Source organism: Hippocampus zosterae, chromosome 18 (genome assembly GCF_025434085.1).
Source record: "Hippocampus zosterae strain Florida chromosome 18, ASM2543408v3, whole genome shotgun sequence".
Classification (NCBI taxonomy): Eukaryota; Metazoa; Chordata; class Actinopteri; order Syngnathiformes; family Syngnathidae; genus Hippocampus; species Hippocampus zosterae.
Genome location: NC_067468.1, coordinates 11413777 through 11431444, shown reverse-complemented (window position 1 = coordinate 11431444; position 17668 = coordinate 11413777). Strand labels below are relative to the sequence as shown.

Below are 17668 nucleotides of genomic sequence, written 5' to 3'. Positions count from 1 at the left end.
GAATCTACAAATGAAATGTTAATGGTAAAATGATCACTCACCAGTCAGTGGAGGTCCAGGCATCCACAGCCAATAGTCCACTCCGTACGCTCTGCACGGTTTCGACGGGAACTTCGGGACTGGTCAGGAACCCGATGGCCTGCTTGATGACGTTGGCGTCGCGCAGTATTAAGCCGATGATGACGCACCACTCCAGGCAGCCCGCCTCCATGAAGACATGCAGCAGGTACCTGAAAGGATGCTGTTGAAGAGCCTTCTTCCAACGAGGCGAGGCGAGGCGGCCGTCTTGCCTTACCTGAGCTGCACCTGCGACTTGTGCGGTCCTTTGTTGGCCAGCTCCATGGAGATGTGCTCCAGCTCGGCCTGGCTCAGGCTCAACGTGGACGAGTTCTCGTCAACCATGGTCCAATCACCGTCCACCACCGAGCTGCTCTCCGTCAGGTCTGTTGCCGAGCCGATGCTGTACTCCTCCGCTGAGAGGCGGGGTGGAGACAGGTTCAAATCGTGAGTCCTTTTTCTTGTTTATACTAGACAAAATACATCTTGGGGAAACTATCACGTTAGCTTTTGTACATCTTCAGCAGGCTTTTGATTTAACCTAAAGATGTACAATTCACTTTTCATTATTTCCGATGGGCATAATGAAAAAAGCCCCCCAACTTTTGTTAGCATTTGGGCCTTAGCGGCGGTCAATGCTGCATTGACCGAGATCCATGTGAGGAGCAGACCTTTGTTGGTGAGCAGCGACAGGAAGGCGTCGTGCGTCTGTGGCGAGTGTCGGTTGGATGCGGCGGTGGAGGCGGCGTCCATGTCTTTGCTCCTCTGGCTCAGGCCGTCCATCCAGGCATGGTCGGCGGGAGGCGCGGGAGGGGACGCCGTGTCCATGTTGCTGTTCAGCAGGTTGTCGGCAGATTGGGACTTGAGGAGCCGCGTGCTCAGCACTGCAAAAACACACAGGATGAAGTTAAAAAAAAATCCAGTTTGAGATGGATGGAAGTCACATTTGTTCTTTCAATCTGATTCTGAGAAGAATCTCACCGGGGCGACAGCGTCCGTTCTTTAGCGGCGAGCTGAGGTTCGCCACGGGAATGACCGGGAACGGCCACAGGAAGTCCTTATGGAGTCTCTTTAGGGCCAAGACGTAGTCATCCACGCGGGCCACGCGGTTGCGCTCGCGGCACAGCCAGCCGATGAGCTCGAAACCCAGCTGGGCCGAGAAGCAGCCCAGGTCGCGGAGGCGCACCTGCTCCAGAAGGTGGCGGGCGTGGCGCCACAGCATCATGTCAATGTACATGTTCTCGGCGCACTCGCCGTCCCGTCTGACGGGAAGCAGAAAAGGAGGTTGGAGCATTCATTGAAAATCGTGGTTTTGATGTTCAAAATCAGTGCGCGTACATCTCGTTACAAGCGTTATGATTGTCGTGCGGCGCATTCCTACCCTTTACTGGAAGGTCCGGCGGGCATGCTGAAGGTCTTCTGTAAGCTGAACTTGCCCGTAGCCACCGACTCAGCAGACTGAGACAAACTGATACTGCGATTTCGGAAAAATTCAAACCCGCCGGTTGAACTGGGCTCCTGTGAAAAACACAGAACATGGTGGAATGATTTGGTTTCGCTTCCATCTTGGTCCATTTTGGGGCCCCTCTGTTTGTTGGGTGGGAGTTGTTTTTAAAAGGTATCTATTTTGGTCTCACTGCATGTCGGAACAGAAGAAGGAAGTTTACTTTATTGCACAATACTTAGTGACCTTTTTGTTTGTTATTATTTTAATGGCACACTTGACAAGTACGCCATATTTTAAATAAATAAATAAAGCAAACACAGAGACTAATAAAATAGAATCGATGCATTTTCCCCAAAAATAAAAATGCACAAACGTGCTCTAAAAACGAATTAAAACTCAGTATATCGACAAATCCCAAACTATTATAACCCTGGGATGGGCTTGATGAAAACAATTATTGGTAGGCTCAGCACGCATGAGTGTGTGTGTGTGTGTGTCACAGGTGGCATTCGTACTTGTGTGGTGGGCGTTGGGGGTGGCGTCTCCATCTCCCCCGAACCAATGGCTTTCAGGAAACGGATCATGTGACGGCAGAGGTCCCACTTGCCCTGCTCGAGCGCCGTGTTGAAGAGCAGGGTGGCGTGCTGTCTGCTCACGGCCGGAACCTCCATATTCTTCAACGGTAAGCAACACCACTCAGTTGGGCAGGGTGATTAATCCATTTCAGATCTCAACTTTTATTTTATAGAGCATTAAAAAAAATTACAGTCTGGAATCTTGTTTTTGTGCGGAAAAAAAAGGTTTCCTGACTTAAGGACATTCTGCACATTTCGTGACACACGTCTCTTCATACCTGCAGTATGATCAAGTAAGAGGCGGCTGTGTCCAGGTCTTGAGCCATGAGGCATTCTTCAAAAAGATCCTTGGGGTTCCCCACGGCGGCGAACAGATAGTTCCACAGGGCGTACTCCGTCTTGCGGGCGCAGTGCACGATGGTTTGGAGGAAGAGGGGGAACTCTGTGATGAACTTGGCCACAGTGGGCAGCAGCGGGTCGGGGATGGGCTCCCGCGACGTAGCCTCCTCTTCCAGCACCACGTGCACCATCAGCTCCATGACGTGAGGGAAGTATGGCAGCGAGGCGCACGACTGGGCCAGCATCAGCGCCTGCGGGGCCGGGAGGAAACAAATCAGTTGCGAATTCAGGATGGTTCAGAAAAAGGAAAAAAAAGTGCCATTTAAGTTCACTGGTATCATGAATTGGGAAGTCACTGACATGCATGGCCGAAATACAAATGTTTTCAGTCCAAGTGTTTTGTTTTCTCCACGTACTTGTTCACCCAGATTGCGAACCAGCAGCTGCCTGAGAATGTGGTGCAGGTAGATCTGCGAGGTCCTCTCCACCGTGCAAAAAGGAAAGAGAGCCTCCAGCGGCTCGGAGGACCCCTGCAGCCCGTCGTACAGCACCGTCTCATTGGTGGCCCCCAGCACCAGCGCGTCCTCGAACAGCACGGCCAGCGGGTAAATGTTAATGTGAAAGGGGAGCATGATGCGGCGCGACAGGAAGGAGTGGGGCTTGCGGTGGTCTCGCGGGAACAGCGGCATCCACACCTTCATGCCCGCTTCGCCGCAGGAGAGCCACAAAGCCTCCAGCAGGTGGCGCTTTTTCCTGTCCGAGCGACAGGTGGTCCACACGTTCTCCACGCACTGGGCCAGCACCACCGGCGGGCAGAACGGTAGCTAAGCGGGAGAAGCCAGAACACAATTGGCAATATCTTTTGACAAAAAAAATAATAAAAAAAGTCTCTTCCTCAAAATGTTGACTACACATGAACTCATTCACTCCCAAAGACGTTTTAAATGTCTTGTCAGACTTGGTCTAGAATTGTCTGGTACCGAATGAGTCAAAGGATTTGAAATATTGCCCACCCAACCATTTTGTGAGCTCATCAAGGGAGGACAAATGACTTCCTCCACCTCATGATAATCTTTCACAGATCTGAGCTCGGACACAATTCTCACCAGCTTCTTGTTGTTGACGGACGTCTCCTTCTCTCGTACCTGAGGCCCGGAGCGGTCCCTCTGTAGCATGATCAACTGGCCGGCCAGATTCAACATGATGCTCTCCGCCATGCAGGCCTGAGTGGATCCACATAGCAAAATACATGGAGAGGACTGTTCTTCACTGTGTCCGGGTGTCCGGGTTCGTGTATGTGCGTGTGGGTCACCTGCTGCGGGGCTTTCAGCGCAATGCCCGTCTCAGTGCGCACGGAGGTGAGCGTGACGGAGACCACCAGGGCGGGGTGAGGGATGTAGCGGGACATGGACACTTCCTGCAGCAGTTCCACACTGACCGACGGGTTTGGGCTGAAACATAACATTGTGCATTAATTATCATACAGGGGCCGGTAATTATTATTCGAAAGGGGAAAAAAATGGCGGGGGGGGCTGGATGTGCTATGATATTATGTGCCTTGGATCAGTAACGACGTATCCTACCTGTCGCTCCTCCTCTCAATGCTGTAGAGGCAGATGGAGCAGTCGGCTCTGAAGAGGATGACCATGTCCCGGAAAACGTTTAGCAGCAGCGTGTCAGAGTGCAGTTTGGTGACTAACGCAAAGGCGTTATCCAGGTTGGACGAGCGCTGATACAGCCTCAGCTTGGAGGAGACAACACGGGACCAATGTTACACACGTGGGCAGCTCGCAGAAGGATTTTGCGCAGGCCATCAAGAGTGGTGAGTGATGCCGACGTCTCACCTGCTCTTGCTGGTCAATGAAATTGTAACAAGCCACCACCACAAAGTCGTTCCACCAAGCCAGACCGCCTGTCACTGTCATGTTCTGCTCCTTCGGGGGAACCAACAAACGTTACATTAGGTCCTTAGCTACCTCATATTGTGGCTTTGGAAGAAGTTACATTACTTGACTGTTTGTCTCTGTTAGCGGAGATCAAAGTACCAAAGGTCCTGCTGTAATTATTATTATTATTATTATTGCTGCTGAACATACCTGAGTGATGTTTCCAAACAGTTTCCATTTCCGGGTATACAAGGAATAGTGTGCAAAGCCCCGCCTTCCCGCGACAGCCATGCACTGCCCTGCTGTGTCTATGGCTGCAAACTGCACACAGGTAGACACAGGAGATTTGATTGTGCATATTTTACAAGTGAATATGCAGTGGTGGCACCTCGGCCACTTACCCGTATTGGCCAGTTGCTCTCTAAGTATGTGCTATGAATCTGGAGGTAAAAGCAAAGAGAAGGGGTGTCAATTTTTTTTTTTTTTATCACAGTCAAAACAGGTCACACACGCACACCATAATACAACGATGATCGTGGTGTTGTTTTTGCTGCTTTTAAGGGGAAAAAAAAATCTCTGCTGAGGCTGCATGTATAGTAGCCCTTCTTTTGAAGCCATTTTTCAAAACCGCAAGGGGAGCCAAATTTCTGGCAACGCGGAAGATGTGGCCATTCAAACAACAACAACATGCAGTGTAGCGGCGAGGAAATGTGCTTGTATTTGTTCCCTTCTATATCGGCATATCGGGATCTTGCTAAATGTGAAACTACTCCGAGGCACACAACAGGTTGTGGACCGCTGTCAAAGTCGCAACGTGAAATGCCGAATACAGTGCAACCCTACCTGGACCACGTGCCAGTGCTTGTGTCCCAGTAAAGTGCTGAGTCCCTGAGATAGGGGTGAGTTGAGGTGGTGGTGGTGGTGGTGATGGTGGTGGTGCAGGGGGCTGTCGTCGTGAGGGTTCAAACGCGTGTGCTGCTGCTGCATGTCAGAGCTGCTGTGGGCCTGCTCTTGGTCACCGCAGGTCAAGTAGAGGCGGTCCTCGCCGTGCAGCAGCACCTGCTCCTGGTTACTCTGATAAACAACAACATTTTTAGTACTGTCGCAGAGGTGGTGGTGGGTGTGTGTGGGGGGTATACGTTTGGGGGTGGGTCGGCTCACCGTGCAGGGGTTGACGGTAAGGGCGCTCTTGATGAAGTGAAACTGCAAGATGCCGGCCTGTGGGGACGACTGGAGGGGTGCGGTCACCGTCGCCTCCTCTGCCATCTCTACTTTTTGCTGCTCCTCATGTGTCGTCCTCCTCGTCTGCTTGGCGGGCAGCACCCACAGGTGGTAGCCCTCTGCTCCCCAGCTCTGCAACACATTTAATCTTTAAAAACAAATAAATAAATATACAGCGAATAAACATTTCCGAGAGCACAAACCATGGAGCTGATTTTAAGGGGATCCTTCTTGGTGCCATCAGATCGATACCTGTGCAAGGGCATAGAAAGTACACACTCGGAATTTTGTTTTTCTTTGGTTCGCGTTGATGCGCGTCCACTCACGCAAAGTCCTCTCCCAGCGTGCAGATGAGTTGGGCGCCAAAGACGCTCCACAGCGATAGGCCGCCACACTCCCATGTCACCATGGCGACGCTATAGTCAGGCGACCAGCATATGAGCTTCACTGGACCCGTCTTGTTGTAGATATCTGTTGATCGAAAAAAAAAAATCCAACATTAAAAATCATGATTTATTTTTTAAAAACACTTCGTCATCATAAAACATAAAAAAAATGCAGAATATAAAATTGTTCATATTTGGCTGAATGTAACGATTGTCCCACAAGGGGGAGCTGGACATCATTTGACTGCTTTTGGTTTCATGGGATTTAAAGAAGCAACCACGTGACATACCAGGGTAATGTTTTGGGGTCAGCTCCAGTTTGTGCGAGAGCTGCATAGATCCAGTTGTAGTGTCGATCATGTAAACCAGCACCGAGCCGCTGGGGGGGGACACAATAAGAGAAATAGTAAACATCTGTATCAGGGGTGGTCAAGGTCTGGCTGTTCTTTTAAAGCCCGCTGAGCATTTGCATGAGCAAGTGAATTGTAACATTTATTGCATTTATTTGAAAAAAATTTCTCTTAAATGATTTTTTAAAGTATATCTTCATTCTGCTTAATTTTTCTATTCATTTATCTTCAGTATTCAGTATTTAGTGGCTGACGTCCGGTGCTTACAGACATGTTTCTGACAAGCACACACTAGGCAGCCTGGGCAAACATTGGCTGACACATTCTCACACCGGACGCTCAACAATCGTCCTCATTGGCACGCAAACAAACGTGCGAATGCCTCTCGAGCCGGCGTCGCGTTGTGGCACACGTGCGTACTCACTGACACCCAGCCACCTACCTGGCACAGCCAAACGCCATCAGCCTGTACTTGTTGTTGACGGCCACGCAGGTGCCGTCGCTCACATCTGCGGCCCAGACGCCCTGCAACTGCTGGACACGCAGGAAACGTTTATTCAAGACGGCATGCTAGTTGCCTTCGGGATTTAATTCACATCAGTAAGTCAATCCATTAGTAGGTTCAGTTTCACCTAGGGACAGGTAGATTTGGATTTATTTGGAGTGTGGGGGGGCCTTAATAAATTAAATTGCCATTTAGAAACTACATTTTGTATTTCCTTGGGTTGTCTCTGTGTGACATTTAAACTACCTGGTAGCTGGAGGAACCTTTGCGTGTGATGTATATGCAACTAACGCAAAGAGATCAGGAAAGGGGGGCAAATACTTCTTTTCACAGCGCCGAATCTAACTCCGGGCGTTCTTACGTCCGCAGTGATGGTGCTGCTGAGTGGCGTGATGAAGCCCAGACGGCCGTCGCTGAGCACCACAGCGAAGCCGTCCAGCGTCTCGCAGTACTCCACGCAGCGGATGTGAACACCTTCCAGGTCCAGAGATGGGCCGCCTACACACACACACATATTCAGGTACAGTTTGGTGTTTCTAAAATTTCTTTTGAGCCCTGAGAGGAAAAACGCCGGTGTGCGCGGCCTAGTCGCACCTCGGGCAGACTGCAGGTCGAGCGAGAATGGGACGGCGGTGAGGCAGATGGTTTTGCGTCCGTTGCCTCCCAGGCCGTCCCAGTGCAGCACGTGGAGGTAGCCGTCCGCTGTGCACACCAGCAGCTCATCCTGAAGGGACTGGAGACTTGCGGGAGGACAAAGGGCAAATGATTAGATCGGCTGAATGGTTTGGAAGTAGCGAAACAGAATACAGGGTTATGTAATTGGCATGAGGGATATGAAACAGTTTACTAATAACTTATCAGTGGGTAATGATGTACTGTACCATACATAGCATGTGTGTGTGTGTGTGTATATATATCAATATATATATACACACATATATATACTGTATATATATATTTTACTGGCAAAATCTTTTTGCACTGTTGTAAAAAAAAAAAAGGGGTTCTTGAGTAGATCTATGAAGCGATTCGTCGTCTTCTGAACAGGATTGAAATATGAATAGAACTATGTGGGGGAGGGATTCTTCTTTTTTTTCTTGCCTTGCTAGTTTCAGCAAAAATACAAAATAATAATCACACCCCCTCAATGCCCACACAAGCAAGCTGCCCCGGCGAAACGCTAAAAGAGCACTCGTCAGTGCCACGGCGACAGTTTCTAACGGCTGTCAAATGGAATCCCGCGGAAGAGAGGATGGCGATGAACAGGCAATCAACAAAAAGGCCTTGAGGAGCCATGAAGTGACAGCTCTTGTCCATCAACGAAAGAAGGCGGATTGCTTGGTAGGCACAAAGAAAAAGCGAGCTGCAGAAAACACTGACAATACAACGGGTTTCTGATGTCTTTTAACCATGAATTTGACAATAGTCATCTTATGTAAAGCAGCAAAAGAACAAGTCAGAGCGATGAGGGTGAAAAAAAAGCAGCTTTCACGTGTATCTGACAGAACAGGTGCTCCTGCTTTTAATCAGTAAACCCCGCCAGTGCTGGCACAAATTTAACTGGATTGTAGTCTTTCCTCTTTATGCCTCCAACACACCACACAGTAGATAGTTCACTTAAGTAGTAAGCCTATTGATGACTCCATTGAAATTTGTCTCAAATCAATTTTTTTTCTTTTGAACTCGCACTTCAGAGTCAAATTGCTCCAAGGCTCCTCCAATGCGGTGCAAGTCGAAAATAGAGAACAGATAAAGCACAACTACAATGCTAACACTCTACATGTAACTGATGCCTGGATGAGAAGAGATTTATGGGGAAAAAAAAGGACCTTACCTGGTGATGGGGGCCTCCAGATCGACAGGTTTTTTGATCTCCAGCGACAAAGCGGGGGCACATTGCTCCTCCTTGTAACCCGGGGTTACCTTCAGACGGGGGCTACCCCTAAGCATACACATACAAACATGTCACTGGTGCCAAAAAAAAAACAACCAAAAGGTGCAACTCGTGCTCTGACTTGTTCAGATTTGCTGATATGCCATATAGGAATGTAAACAAGAGAAGTATTGAGAATGCCCCCCCCCCCCCATATGTACCAGATTTTATGTGTGAACGCAGGCACTCACTTGGGGTATGTCGCTTCGTAGAGGTACTTGTCATCCCCACCGCCCACTACGGTGAACAAGAGGATGTAGCCTTTAGCGGTCTGGAAATGGAGAAAGAAACAAGTTGAGACGGCAAAGTAGCATCGGTACATCCGGCTTGTTAATTAATTATTGGCAGAATGTGAAAGAGAAAGGCCAAGGGGCCAAACGATGATGTAAGACAAGAAACTACGATTAAAAATGAGGGGGAAAAAGACACAATTACAATACAATACACAATACATGCTGATTTATATAGCGCTTTTACAACAGCGGCAGCTGTAGCCAGAAACGAGTCAAAACCTGATCAGGATTGTCTCACTTTGGTGCCATCCTTTGTTCATACGTCATCATTTGGCATTCAGTGGTAAAACTGGTTTAAGGGGCATTTTTTGTCTGTTTATTTTAGGAGAATTCGCAAAATGGTCAAACTGGATGAGGCTCATTTGAGTCAGAGCATGTCGTCCGGATCCATTTTGAATCACCTTTTGGTGGTATTTGACATTCAAATTGCTCCCTGTATCTTCAAGTCATGACTCATAAGACTGTCGGTGTCACCAAACACAAAACATGTTTAATATACGCACAGGGGCGGGTGCGAGTTCAGAGATGCATACTGCTTTGGAAACAGACCGCTTTATGTCAAAACAACCTTTCAAATGGCGCCTTTCACTGCACGTTAGTCACAAGAAAACAAGTTAAAGGCCTCGTTGATGAAACACAAACCTGTTCTAAGGTTTGTCTGAGTGACGGCAATATTGCACTGCCTATCCAATGACCAACGCCTGTATTATTAAAAGAGGCTAATGAATCACCGAAGCCGCCGCAAAGACAGACCAATCGCGCGACTCTGTCTTCCATCTTAACCTTCAGGCAACAAGAATAGGCGGAAACATGAAGCGACTGCAATTACCTTTGACATAGATATCTTCACCAAGCTACATAAAGCTGACGTGGCATCTATAAAGCCGATGGAAGCCGTTCTAAGAAACAACTCAGGCTGTTTTTTTTTAAGCAAATATGGTCAGAACAGTGCCATGTCAAACTGTAAAGCTCAACCTGGCAAAGGGATTCGCGGCCGCCCCCATTGCTCACTCGCCGCACACAATCAGTCACAGATACTACAATAATAATAATAGCTGCCGCTCACATGCATGTCATCGCGTTTAAAAATGCTAAAAGAATTTTGATCCATAACTCGATTCATTGACTGGCTAATTGGTAGACTACGCGAGTTTAAAAATATTCACGAGCCGATACTGCTCAATGGGAAACATGGCTCTAGAACCATAAAGTAAATCAGCAGGGGGCGTGTGTATATATACATATACACACACACACACACACACACACACTTTTTTTCACTACATGATGATGTTTAGCACAGAGGTTTGTGGTATTGTATCACAATTTTTTTTTCCTTCCCACAGAAATTTTCCAATGTAGCGACGGAACTGCTGAAGGCGTATAAAGCGAGCGTGCAATACTAAGCCGAATCAGGAGGAGCACAGCCTTGGCCTGACATGCGACCAAGACGTCAACCGAGGTCTGCAAAAACAATCAAAACTGGTGAGCTCCAAACCAAATAACTGAAGCCTGATCTCACAGGCTCACATTTACACGAAGAGAAGCAGCAAAAAAAATGAAGCCTACATTGAATGTCCTCCCGGGGCAGAGTCATGGCTTGAATAGTCGATTGTGTGACCAACGGGGTCTCTCTCTCTTTTTTTTTTTTTGTCAGCCGATTACGTCAACCACAGCAAGTGGTTTTGTGGACTTTTCCATCAATCGTTTAAAAAGCAGTATTGTAAGCTTCCTGCCCGTCATAAAACCTTGCTAGCTTTCGCTTACAGCGTGACAGGGTTGAAGTACAGATCATGCATCCAAAAAAACAAGTTCCCCCTTTTTTTATTAGAGGAAACATTGCTTTGGAACTGCTGAGCTTGACCAAAATCCCCCCTCTCAAAAATTCTGGAAACTGGAAAGGAATTTTTGACTCCTCATTGGTCTTTAAAATTGTTGCACATAATGTTGTTCGGCAACGTTCAGTTTGAATGAGTGGTCGATCTCCGGCTAAAAAGCTTGGCTTTGATTTGAAATTTGAATCGCAGGTGAATGCCGTCGCAACTTGGCAGATCTAACGGATTTAGATGTTTTAACACCAATACTGTTGATGCTGAGTTTTAGTGCTTCAATGGGTTAGCATTACGCTAGCATGGGGGCATTTCTTGAGGCAAAATTGTTTGGTTCTTTCAAAAAAAACATGTAAATATGTATTTAGATACATTCTCGGCGATATACAGTCAAAAAAATTAAAAAGAAAAGGAACAAGCCACAACTGAGAGCTGTTATACATAATGTAGCACCTCTTCGAAACACCCTCCCGCATTCACACATGCGGATGTACTCAAACAGGAAGTGGTTGCCATTGTCTGCCGAGGACCCATTAAGCACACGCGAGGGAGTCTGGGAGCACTTTGAAAAAGTTAAATAATGTGGTGGTGGGTGGGTGCCAGGAAACGGCTCACGTTCCAGTGCGAGCACAATTAAAGCAAAAATGTCACCTTAAAGTATTCAAGGAACACTTTACAACAAAGTTGGAATTCCCAAGGTCACATGAAGTGCTGACCGGTATAAACGCAAAGAGAAAATGGGGATCAGGCTCAGCCCTTCTGCTTGCTGGAGGTCTTGTAAGCAGAATGAGCCCCGAAAGGTCAAGTCAGCAGAAAAGTGACGACGCATCGAGCCCTCTTCTGCATGTTTGAACAGGCCCCTGAGGACGATGCGCAGAACCGCCGAGGTTCAAAGTCAGAGCCTCCAGTTTCCGTGACCTTTTGAATGGGTGACCGCTCACTCGCACAAGCAGACAAACAGAAGCACGGCCAGTCTCTGCCATGTGGACGTGTAACGGCACCAAGTCAAGTCAACAGTATGTCAAGTAGCACACGGCTGTCGGGTCGTCTTTCCCCAAGCTTGAGAAAACTCATAAACCGCCACAGTCAAAAGTATGATAAGATCGTTGCAATATGCGCTCTGAAGAGGGCTGAATGATTTTGAAAAATAATCTGACGGTATGAAAAAAAATGTCTGCCATTGCCTTCTTGGCGAGACACTGGAATCATCTTCTATATGGCCTAATTTGAATAAATATGGGCTTCTTCGTGTGTGGAAATGCATCAGATTCTTGCTGGCTGAGAGAATCGCGGGTGTATAAAAAAAATGCTCTGGAGTACTTTTGCCTGACTGTATAACAACGCGGAAGGAACGTTTGGGCCGAAAAACAGGATGTGCAGCCAGAAATTCAAAGTACTTAGCGTCTGGATCGTATTGTGTTGCTTTTTGACACCGGGCCACTTGAACAAATCCACCTCTTCCAACGCGTTGGCCGCTCTTGTGCAGATTAATAAACATAAGATGTACGCCGAATTAGCAAAGGGTTTCGCTGCGATGACCGCGTTCGCTTTGAGGTCTGCGCAAGGGTGTCAACGGCAAAACATCTGGGAAACAGCTGGCCCGGAATGTGAGAACTTTTTTTTCCCAACGTATATAAAAGTATGTTCACTTTTGAAATTAACCTTTTCATACTCCCTGTAACCCGATAACACGATAAGCTGTCCACCGTCGTAACCGCTGTACCCGAAAGAGTTAAACAGGAAAGGCAATAAGGCTCCCCGGGTGTAAAATGTCAGCGTTTTCGTCACTTCACATAATCAGCTTGAGAATCCTTCGGTTTTGGCTACGGGGCCTCCGGTGTGAGCTCACAGCGTCCTCAGTGACCTTAGTACCAAAATAAAAATGTCATTCCAACCTTGAGCCTAGCGCAAATGTTTGGGGGCAATTTGCGAAGGAATCGCCTCAAGGCGTTCCCCCGATGCGCCCGCGCTCGCAATAATGGCCATCCGAGCGAGCATTCCCTGGTATTTTTAAACTCCAGCCGCTGCTGCTCCCTGTTGTTTTTGGCCAGGGCTGAGCTGGAAATGGGTCTGACCTCGTTCCTCAGACATATTCGCAACATCCATTCGTGTGTGTGTTTCAACCCATGATTGTGACAACAACAAAAAAAGTCCGGCAGGGTCAACGGAGAGACAAGGGGTCGGACGCTTTGGGTTGCTAGGCGGTGATTGATTCCAAGTTTAATTGCCGTTCGCATTTTTGGCAAATGACAACAACTTTGGAGAATGCAACCTTGGAATGACGGTGTAGGGGATCCAGAATTTTGTTTTCGGTGGTGACCCAAATCTATCACAAACTTATACTACCACAGTAGTTAAGTTACAACTTAATTTGTTACCTAGGCCAAATCTTAAAAAAAAATCTAATCAAATTAAATACTGCAACAGTAATGACAGCTGTAGCCGAGGACCCGTTTGTAACTTCAAAATGTCATATCTTGGTACCGTCATCAACTCAGAACCACCTGTAATTGAGTGTCATTCAGAAGAGAAGTAGGAAAAATCCAAGTCAGCCAAACTGGACAATCAGTAGTGTCATGGCGCCATACAAATGAAGAATAACTTATGTGATGGATTGTAAGCCCTTTTAAAAGCTTGATCCTATATTTTGCTTTATTTATTTAAAAAAAAACATACACGGTCTCCACTAAACAAAACAGTAAATTGCAAATGTCCAAGACGGCATTTCACAACACACTGCACATCAAGGCCGTATGAATCCAATGATGCATGAAGATGCTTAACACTAAACGAAACTCCACAAGACAAATATTTATACAAGCCATACTTGATTCACGGGTGGGGGAAAAAAAAACCTGAGATACCGGTTAAAAATTTGGAATACACAGATATATTTGGAATACACTTCACTGCATAGGTGTGCGCGTCTGCTCAAAAACTGTGCTCTGCTCTCATCTTTCATGATCAGAGGGCTGAGGCGAATTCTGCACGGGTAAGCGCTCATCACCTCAGCGTGGCGAACCGCGAGGGTGACCCAAAATGGCGGTAATGGCAGCGGGGGTTGGTGAGCTTTGGAACAATTTACATAAATAAATATGCGTGGGCTCATATGCACAAGCAGAGCTGGAAAGACCGCCTGTCTCTTCATCTTAATTGGAAATGAGCAAAGAAAAACGCGACTTTTATTCGCTGTTGTGTGTACACGGTAATCTGTAAATATTGCGTTCGCGCCAGAAGACTTGAATGTAATAATCAACTTCAGTACGGTGCCGTGTTTGTTAAAATCGTCATCAGGCTGTAGACGGTAATGTAAACACTGCTGTCGGTCAACTGTTTCACTATGATTAACTTTGAGATGCTGGTGATAGGTAGATAAAGGAACACAAGTCACTGACACATACACGCAAAGCATCAGACACGGACGGTTGCATACTATTTATTACCATTTGGCACTTTTACGGGCCATTGTTGAATCTTTATCAGCGGCCACTGCACTTGAAATTTCTCGAGTTCATTACCGGCTCTAATAACACCCTCGGGTAATGGCAAATGGCCCCTTAAGATTGGACAAATGAGCACTGTTGAAAGGCGCTGGACTTCAGACAAAGACGTTTATTGGCCCTGCGACGGTGTGTGACAAACTCTCCTTTCGTTGAGTCAGCACCTTGTTTGAGAAGCGATGACAACACATTTCTTACTGTAAAATGCTATTGTTTTAATAAGGCGTCACCGTATAGCCCTGCTTCATGTCATTAGGAGGAAGTGTCATTCAGGGAAAACAAAAAAACAAAAAAAAGTTTATTCCGTTAAAATGAATCAATGCACTCCACTTCGTCTCAATTAACCCGCAATCAATTTGACAAACTTGAAAGCGCCGCAGTCTGCGGACAAGGACCACAAGGTCAAAGCATGCCGAAGTTTTGACTTACCACCACGGCTATCATGGAGTCGTCTGGTTTCCATTCTGCTTTCTGGTAGAATCCAAACTGTGCCACTGCCTTGGCAGACTCGATGTAGCTCACAATCAAAACACTGGGCTGTGAGTGAGGACATGGAGAAAAGTAGGAGAAAAAAAAGTGCTTGAAAAATAGTGTGCCACAGCATACACATACGTGACTTGGTGGAACTAAAAACATTGGCAAACAGCTAAAAATTCATCAAAAAAAAACCTTCAAGGTTTTTTTTATTGCCACTCCCAGTATAAATTGATTGTCAGCCTAGCTCGGTCGAAGCTAACATGAAATAGCATCTACATTGTGGTGCTTCAACCTTCTAGGAAATGGGTAGAACACAATAGTATATTTTTTTGTAAAGTACAGGATTATTATGCTAGTTTCCTCTCATTAAAGTACACATTACAACATTTTGGTGTTGTTTTTGGGTGAAGGCTGGAACGGATTAAAGGCATTTCCATTCATTTCTATGGGAAAGAGTGATTTTAGGTACGAGTGATTTGAGCATGGTCAGTGAACGATTCAAACTTGGATCTCATAATGCCACGCTACGCCATTGCTTCCTTCGCACATTGTTACGAACGTGGCTAAGCTACTGTGCGACACTGGATTAGTCATAACGCCTTGAATGAACTGACTGTAGGCTGAGCTTCGTCTGGCTTGGCTTCAGGACTAAGGGGATTGAAAACAAAAGACACATTACAGAAAGACGATCACTATAAATCGGGGCTGGAAAACGGAGGCAAATCTCGGGAATGCTTGAGAAGGGAATGATCTAGTTAAACATGAGTGGCAAAAGATTCCTGGGCATGAGACTACTTTTTTTTAAGTACAGTCCAGTTGTATTAAACTTTTAAATATGTGGTCACGCCGGGCCAGGCATGTTCAGTTACTGCCATACTTAAGACTTTCTGCATTTGACTGTTTTAAATTTCAGGCCGAGAAGTGCTTTTCATGAAACTATTTACCGCGTTTCCCACTTTACGACCAAGTTTGAGGAGGTTAATGAGGTTGGACGACGGCGCATTCAAACTTGTCAGGTTTGTGTCTATGCTGGGGGCACAGAAATCCGTCATAAACTGAGGAGAAAATAGGAGACCGAAGGGAGGAACACCCAAAGACAAATAACTGAAAACTGCACCGATTTAAATGTTTAAAAACAAATAATTCATAAAAAGTAGAACTAAATGTATTTTACTTGAAGGTTAAATACAACTGAAGTGTACAGGACCTGTACAAAAGTACACACACATCACCCTACGTAAAAAACAAAACACTGAGAGAATCTCCAGTTTGTTTGGAATCGGATCCCAAAGAGATCCCAGCGGTGCCTGAGCTCAGCCGGTACGATGGGCTGAACAGATGTGCTAGTCCCATCTGTCCTTTTAACTTGCTGGCGAGGAAAGAACAAGGGGAAGCAAAACATGGTCACATCCGGCGCGGTGCTCATGAAATCAACAAAGACCCAGATCCATTGTTGAAGGCAAATTAGCTCATTGCCGTAAATAAAGAATTCAGTAGGGCTGTCCTCCATCCCCTTTTTTATTCCCCACAACACTTCAAATGAGCTTTAGGCAAGATTGGGGCTGAATAAGTAATCAAATTCAAATCTAGTAACGTAATAGAATACCATTTTCAAATTGCAAAGCCTGCAATGTGGGCAATTTCATCGGTATTCTTTATTTTCATTGACATGTATATTTTCTCTTCATTTACATAGTGTCTAGTAGGGCTCAATGTTGAAAAATATTCCAAGTGCGATCCCGAAGATACTTTTTTAAAATAAAACCAAGGAATAAATTAATATGTATTACAATAAACCTAATCAGATTTCGGTGGTCGACTGGTTAGGACCTCGGCCTCACGGTGCAGAGGTGCGGGGTTCGATTAGATATCGGATAAGCGTCGCTTCAATAAACAATCGGAAAATGAATGCACATATTAAATTGCAGGTGGTTAATATAAGTTCACTTACAATTGTCACCGTTTTAAAGATTTCAACCACGTGTTTAGTTTTGCAGTTACACTGCTTGCTGCACCAGTTGCAAGGTTTGTGGCTTAAGATCCCCAGGGAGAGTTGAGCATTGACAGAAAACATTCATCAAGTGGACTATGATGGAAATAAGGGCTCCGTTGTGCAGACAAGGTCGTTTATACAGTTTGTCTTGTAAAATGCGCTGTATGTGTGTTACGCAATGCCTTTACATTTATTACCAGCAGTGATGCAAGCAAGCCAAATAAATGTCTGCTGTTTGTGTCATCTATATGGTGCAGCTCCCTTACCCGACTGAACCAGATGCTGAGCTGTGTCTCGGAAAGCAGGGCGAAGTAGAAACGCTGCGAGCTGGGCTGGATGTGGAAGGGCTCCTCCGCGCTCCTCAGCGGGCACATAAGCCGCCGTGGCCAGCCGGTGAGGAAATACATGTCGGCCAACTGGCTCCGGCTCGACTGGCCCTCTTTTTTTCCTACTCCACCGCGAGTGTGTATTTTTTAAACCACTTCACACATACTGGGCCAGTAAGTGAGAACTCAAACGAGAAAAAAATACAAATACATCAAGTGTTTTTGTTGCCGTTGCGAGTCCATGAATGTCCATGAGAACAATCCAGAGAGTGGATGAGGCTTCTCGGCTAACCCGGGCTAGCGGAGCTTTTCCAACTTGACGCGAACGAGTTCCCCCCGAGGCCGAAGACTGGAGCGATCGGATCGGGAACTGAACACCGACACCACCGAAGCTCTCTTCCAGGTGTACGTGGGGGCGATCAACGTCAGCTACCGCCGTTGTTTCAATTGCCACAGTGTTGGTTCCAGTAGTGTTTACTGACCGTGCGACGCTCGGCTCTCACTCCGAGGTGCCTGCTCACCGACGCCATCTTTTACTCGACGCTTATTGG

The 17668-nt window shown here is 46.6% G+C and overlaps 1 protein-coding gene across 2 annotated transcripts in view; it reads right to left on the bottom strand.

The window, feature by feature from the left end:
* The window catches only part of ric1 (RIC1 homolog, RAB6A GEF complex partner 1), a 20410-nt gene extending 2742 nt beyond the window's left edge, over positions 1-17668 (bottom strand). Inside the window, exons 1-26 of one of the 2 annotated variants that reach the window (XM_052051348.1) lie at positions 17058-17668; positions 14751-14858; positions 8891-8970; positions 8601-8708; positions 7361-7506; positions 7128-7264; positions 6704-6795; positions 6202-6290; positions 5852-5996; positions 5729-5777; positions 5466-5657; positions 5148-5378; positions 4706-4744; positions 4515-4625; positions 4263-4352; positions 4002-4162; positions 3731-3869; positions 3525-3641; positions 2835-3242; positions 2358-2669; positions 2020-2178; positions 1439-1575; positions 1039-1319; positions 729-941; positions 296-473; positions 42-230 (exon numbers count right to left, since the gene is read on the bottom strand). In XM_052051348.1, coding sequence (XP_051907308.1) covers positions 42-230; positions 296-473; positions 729-941; positions 1039-1319; positions 1439-1575; positions 2020-2178; positions 2358-2669; positions 2835-3242; positions 3525-3641; positions 3731-3869; positions 4002-4162; positions 4263-4352; positions 4515-4625; positions 4706-4744; positions 5148-5378; positions 5466-5657; positions 5729-5777; positions 5852-5996; positions 6202-6290; positions 6704-6795; positions 7128-7264; positions 7361-7506; positions 8601-8708; positions 8891-8970; positions 14751-14858; positions 17058-17198 — 4052 coding nt within the window. In that variant the 5' untranslated portion in view covers positions 17199-17668. The remainder of the gene's footprint in view (positions 1-41; positions 231-295; positions 474-728; positions 942-1038; positions 1320-1438; positions 1576-2019; positions 2179-2357; positions 2670-2834; positions 3243-3524; positions 3642-3730; positions 3870-4001; positions 4163-4262; positions 4353-4514; positions 4626-4705; positions 4745-5147; positions 5379-5465; positions 5658-5728; positions 5778-5851; positions 5997-6201; positions 6291-6703; positions 6796-7127; positions 7265-7360; positions 7507-8600; positions 8709-8890; positions 8971-14750; positions 14859-17057) is intronic. The other variant, XM_052051349.1, reaches the window with a different exon arrangement.